At 44.3% G+C, this 6000-nt stretch overlaps 1 protein-coding gene across 3 annotated transcripts in view; it reads left to right on the forward strand.

Moving 5' to 3' along the window:
- The window catches only part of LOC108232294 (transmembrane protein 65-like), a 32658-nt gene extending 26658 nt beyond the window's left edge, over positions 1–6000 (forward strand). For 2 of the 3 annotated variants that reach the window (XM_017409993.3, XM_017409992.3), the window contains exons 7-8: positions 3134–3239; positions 3647–4547. In XM_017409993.3, the coding sequence (XP_017265482.1) occupies positions 3134–3239; positions 3647–3793 (253 nt within the window). In that variant the 3' untranslated portion in view covers positions 3794–4547. The other variant, XM_017409994.3, reaches the window with a different exon arrangement.

The following is a 6000-nucleotide window of genomic DNA, read 5'->3' on the forward strand; positions in this document are numbered from 1 at the left end:
GCGTTAGCGAACACAAAAAATGGCCGCAACTCAGTCAGATTAACAAATGTGGAGCCAGACTTTGGTGTGCTTGCAGCTGAAAGTCAGGTTCAGCACACACAACGAGAGCGAACACATAAGATGAACTTGGTCTAAAACTGTGGCCCGCGAGGCCGGCGGGTGATAAGCATTCCTTCAAGGAGTCTTAGGGCTTTAGTTTGTGGTGGATGTGAGCAGCACCAGGGTTTGTTTTCAGATGTCTTAGTTGAAGTTTCTGGTTGATATTAATTGATTACATTGTAGTAGTAACTGAGCTCTGCTTATCTGTGTGTGTGTGTTGGGTGGGATGGGTGTGTGTGTGTGTGTGTGAACAAATGTAGAAAATGACTTCCATTAATAATTTAGCTCTGGAGTCCTTCTGATCTAGTTAAGGCCGCTGCTCCACCCTCCTCGGCTGCTCTCTATTTCTTTATGACGCAAAGCATCAGTGGCTTTCTGGGGCAGACAACAGCACCCCCCCTACACACACACACACACACACAGGAGGAAACTCAACTGAAACTGTACCCAAACACAAAAAGCAATATGATCAAATATGCACAAACAAGAACAAGGACATAAGTGGACATGGTTGGACAGATTGTTCACCACAGGCCAAAACACACCACACACACACACACACACCCAGTGCAGCGTCAAAAACCACTCAGCCAAATTGGAGGAAAAACAGGAGAAAACCTCAGAGCCCACATCAGGGAGCTCCTAGGAAGAAGAAGTTGGAGAGCCAGCCTCTTCGCTGATAGATCACTCCGTCATGTTTCATCCACACTCGACTTTAGGCTGGGAGAAAATGATAGAATTTGGCGCACGTTTCGTTATTTCGTTGGACTACCTCCTGAATTATTCAGACACTCGCTGCCCTCTCTGTCTGACACGCAGTGACTTGTATCGAAGAGGAATTTACGACTGACCTCAGCAAACAGAGACTTCTAGATTTACAGGTTTAGAGCTAAAGGTTGGTGTGGTAGTAGCTGAGAGTAATGACACTCTCAGGTTATCACAGTCAACCCAGTTCAAGATGGCTGCCACAGCCAAGCCGCCTCGGCCAACACAAACCTGGTTATGATGCTGTCAGTTTCACAGCGAGGGAGCTAAAATGTGGTGTGGTGGTCGCTGAGAGTCGTCCCCAACACTTTCTCTGAGTGCTCACAAATCACACCATACTGTGTTATTTTCAAGATTTCATTAAAACCAAAAAACAGGACTGCTGCTTTCAGCTGAAACATTTCTCTCACGTTGAGGAACGATTTTGCATTTCCATATATTGAATCATTTTCTATCTGTGTTCTTACTGCTGAATATTATCTTCTGGGTCTTTTTACCCTTCTGCTCTCACAAGTGTGTGAAATACTTGGATTGAATTTGACTCCACAGGGACGCCTGGTTTGTAGGGGGAGATAAATTGAAAGTGTGTGTGTGTGTGTGTGTGTTGGGGGGGTGGCTGTCTTACGTGTAGTTTTGTATCGATTACGTGTTTTCATTTATTAGGAGAAGAGAAACTTTCAGCAGTTTTTTCTTCTTCCTTCTTATCTCATCCATAAACATGACCTTTAAAGTTCTGCCTGAAATGATAAAACTCACACAGAGGCTTGACCGTCATCCTGCTATCTCACACACACACACACACACACACACACACACCTTCCCTGGACAGCTCCAGCTGCAGCCTATTTGTGTGCGCAGTGAACTGAGAATCCATTAGTGCCGCTGCCTGAACCAGACTCTATCAGGGCGACTCACCCGGATGGATGTCCTCGCACACGATCTGCTTCTCTTGCTCTGCGAGGGACCGGCTCGCCGTGATTTTTATAACCCGCCGTCAAAACGGCAAAGGAGGGGGTGGGCGATCACATTCCTGCCCTGCTCTGTGTCTGTGCATCCGTCTGTGGCCTGAATATTTCAGGAACCACCGAAGACGTTTCCATGAAACCTGGCAGGGTGACCATCATCTGCAGCTGCATTAACTTTTGGAGTCGACCCGATTCAAGATGGCCGCCACAGCCAGCTGACCTCAGTAAAGCCAAACATCCATGCCATCTCCAGTCGAAGCATAAAAGGAGGAAACGGGACCAGAGAGGCTTCAGTCTCTGTGGGTCAGTCAGGGTTAGTAGTGATGATAATCTGGGGTCTGATTCGTGGCTTTTAGTTTGTCTCTTTTCTTCCATTCTTAATGTCTGACAGGTAAACACAAAACACAGAAAACAATGAGCTCACCTGATTATAAAAGTATTATTTGGTTCATTCTTCCTGGATTACAACCTTTTCACGTTTTCGACCACATCTCTTACAAAAAAAGCCTCTGACTGACACAGAATCCCTCTTTTCTCATTCAGCTATTAATAGTTTTAATTAGTGTTTCATATTAGACAACATGAAACACAGAAGGTTATCGTGAGCAGGAAGATCGTGGTCATTTCTGGCTCTTAATGGTTTATCAGAACCATTTCCTTTCCTGGGTGGATTGATTATACAACATGTGACTTCAGTGAATCACACTGGGTTCAAATTATACCTACAGGGTCAGATATACACAAACACCACGTCTAATATTTGGTTAAATGTCACTTTAGCAAGTTGCACCTTAATCCCAGACTTTTTGGATCCATCAACAAGCTTCTGACAGAATTCTGGCTGATATTTGACTCCTCCTGACAGAAATAGTAGTTTATTTAAATTTATGGAGGATGCTTATGTCTGAAAACTAACCAATTTAAATAGATTTGAGGGCTTTAGAAAGGCTGATCCAGAAGCTTAATGTTAGCCTGATGTATCCAATCAGAAACCAGTTCTGATGCTTGTTTGGGATCATTGTTCTGTTGGAAAACTGTCCTTTGACCTGAGGGTAACAGATGATTGACAGCCGTCAGACTAATCCTCTTCGTGCTGCCAAAGTGAACCCACCAGCTGCAGTCAGTCACGATCATTAACAACCAGGCCTCGTCAAGTTGAGACATTTCAACAGAGTTTTACCCGTTTTTAAAAAGTCAGAATAAAACCAGCCGGTCACGTTTCCACACTGAGCCCTCCTGATGCGCCGATGGTTCTAACGGTCACTTTTCTGTCCACGCTGTGTCCTCCTTCCCCCTGTTTTCAGTCTGGCAGGTTACGTGGAGGCGTTGGCGTCTCGGCTGGGGATGCAGATTCCTGATCTGAGCCCGAAGCAGGCGGATATGTGGCAGACCAGAGTCAGCTGCCACACGGTTCGTACTTCCTAACCCGAGGAAGCCCCGCAGCGCGTTTGTTTCACGCAGCCTCGTTTCAGAGCGGGGCAGCGACTGCAGACCTTACGGAGACGGTGTCGAACGTCGACCCGACGACAGAAACACGGTTCAATCAGTCGGTCGTGCTGAAATTAAATCAGATCTTTTAATGTGCTGTGACTGATGAGGTGTGAAAGGCAATTAGTTAGAATGGTTATAGCAGAACTAAAAGGAACCTGGCTGCGCTAAATGGTCCAGCTTGTTAGGAAATACACATTTAGGGACATTTGTGCCAATAAGACAAAGAGTTAGTCCAGATGTTTAAAAAAAAAAGTCTCCCATTAGTGAGAAATGAGGCAGATTCATTGTAGTTGTGGAGCTAAATGTGACCGTCCTCCTGTGTGCAGGGTAAAGCCATCGGCGTGGGCATCGGCTGCCTCCTTGGGATGTTTCCCCTCTTCTTCTTCTCGGACGACGAGAAGAAAGACGGCCAAACGGATGCGAAGGAGGACAAACAGCCGCCGCCCGCTCCAACAGAGAGCAGCAAAAACTGACGGCCCACCGCAGGCTCCGCCGAGTCCAACGGAGCACCTGAGTGAGTTTTACCCAGCAGGCTGCAGCGTTCAGAAAAAAACAGGCACAAGACACTCCCCAGGGTATTGTGAGGAGGACGGTGGATGATGTATGATTGTAGACTCTGGACTGAAGCACAGAAAAACAAGACAAGTCTTGAAGAAACGCGGCTGATGCACCTCAGCTCGTCTTCACAGGCTGACCCGGACTGAAAGTTTGAGGACTCTTTAAAGTGTCACAACAAAGTTTGCAACCAGTGCTTTAAGATTTAAAACAAAAATTATCCTTATATAAAACACTTAAACAAAAAAGAAAACTCTATTAGAAGTTATAGAAGGTCAGAGCAGAAGACGGGGCACCTAGTTTGGTTTTGTTTTAAACTTGTTTTATTTCTTCAGATGTCATGAATGAAGACAGCTTGGCTACGTTCACTGCAGGCAAATGCGACCCAGTTCTGATTTTCTTTTTTTTTCCCTGATGAGACACATATCAGATTTGTTTCATGGCAGTGTGAACGTGACAAACACGATTTTTATCTTATCAGACCCAGGTCTTATCAGAAAGTGGTACTGAATCGGAAACATATGATGTTTTTCAAGGTGACCTCAGTGTGAACGTTCATGTCTGATGAAAGGACGGCGGTCCCTCACGTCAGAGTGGAGCTGAAAAAAAAAAAGCTCATCGTTAACATTTGTGCTCTCTTTCTTCTCCGTCTGCTTTTATCCTTCACCATTTGGATGTGGAGTCGGCCCCCATCAACACACACAGCGTGCGGAGTGTGAGGTCATATCTTCTTCTGCACATGCGGGACTGTTCACACTGGAGTCTGATGGAGGTCGCGTTTGAAATGTCATGCGAACGCCCACACACACAAAAAACCCCAGAATTGAGCATGAAGAGCTGCAGTGTGAACGTAGCCCTTCAGTTGAAAAGCAGCATCCAGAAAGTTTTGTTTTGTCTACGAACCACATGTGCTTGAATGTGTACAACACTTTAGAACATCTTTAAAAAACAAACAAATACAGTTTTAAGTAAAGCAGAAGCAGGTGGAGGATGTACCTGAAGCGTCTGATACCTGCACTACGTCAACACTTTGATTCTCCCCCAGGTTTGTTTTCACTCAGCAGGGGAGCAACTACAGCAGCTTCTTCTCATGAGTTCTTCACGAGTTCTTTTGTGGGACATAATTTGAAAAAAGGTTTCCAAAGTGCAGCTTTTTGTCCCAGGTCTCATTGATTCACATGGAGGGGCGGAGCTTAAACGTCATACTGCAGCTGGCCACCAGGGGGCGCACATCCTCCTGTCTCTAGTTATACTTGATGGTTTGGGAAGAATAAGTCTTCCTTTAATGACCTCAGCTTGGAGAGAGATAGTTATAGCTTTTCTTTGCCTCAGCCACACTAACACTGTTCTCTGACTGCATCCTGATGCGTGGGTAACATGGACGCTCCCGCCACCTGTCAGCACAGCACGGAGGTTTCACCGTTTCTGTGGACAAATAACATATATGAACAGAGGAAAACAATTAACAGGATAACAGGTAGATGAGGCCTAAAACTGCTGCTTATACTAACACAGGATGTTTTTTTTATCTATTTTATCATTGTTGTGCTGCCCCCTGCTGGCTGACAGAAAGGTTGTTTTTGTTTGTTTTGCTGTCCTCTGTAACTCACAAAGTATCCCTCTGACCCTCAGAGTTTAGCTGCTAAGCTGATTATTCCATCTCTATATTTCTTCACCTGTAATTATTGATATTTTCTTATCGATATGCAAACTATGGAATCTAGATGTCAGTTTTTGGTCTTTATTTTAGTTTATTACCCAGCTTGGCATGTGACTGTTGTATTTTTTTAACAATGCTGAAGTTAAAGTGGAAGGAAGCATTTTTATTTTTCAAGAAATCTATTTATTTATGTTTTAATCTTTCTCGTTACGTTTGTTCTAAGCCTGTATTGTCCTTATCTCAAAAAGAGTGATTAAGAGAGAAGACTCATTTGCACAAAGTATTTTTTTGTGTGTTTTCAACCATTTTTTGGAACTGGAAGGAATTTGCAGCAGGTTCAATGCTCCAGCTCATCACTCGAGTCCAAATGTACAAAGAAATGAACGTATTTATGTAGTTAGGATCTTTTATTTGGTCTCTTCATTTCCACTTTGCATGCATCAAAATAAACACTTAAGATTAATA

This window comes from Kryptolebias marmoratus, linkage group LG16 (genome assembly GCF_001649575.2).
Source record: "Kryptolebias marmoratus isolate JLee-2015 linkage group LG16, ASM164957v2, whole genome shotgun sequence".
NCBI classification, from domain to species: domain Eukaryota; kingdom Metazoa; phylum Chordata; class Actinopteri; order Cyprinodontiformes; family Rivulidae; genus Kryptolebias; species Kryptolebias marmoratus.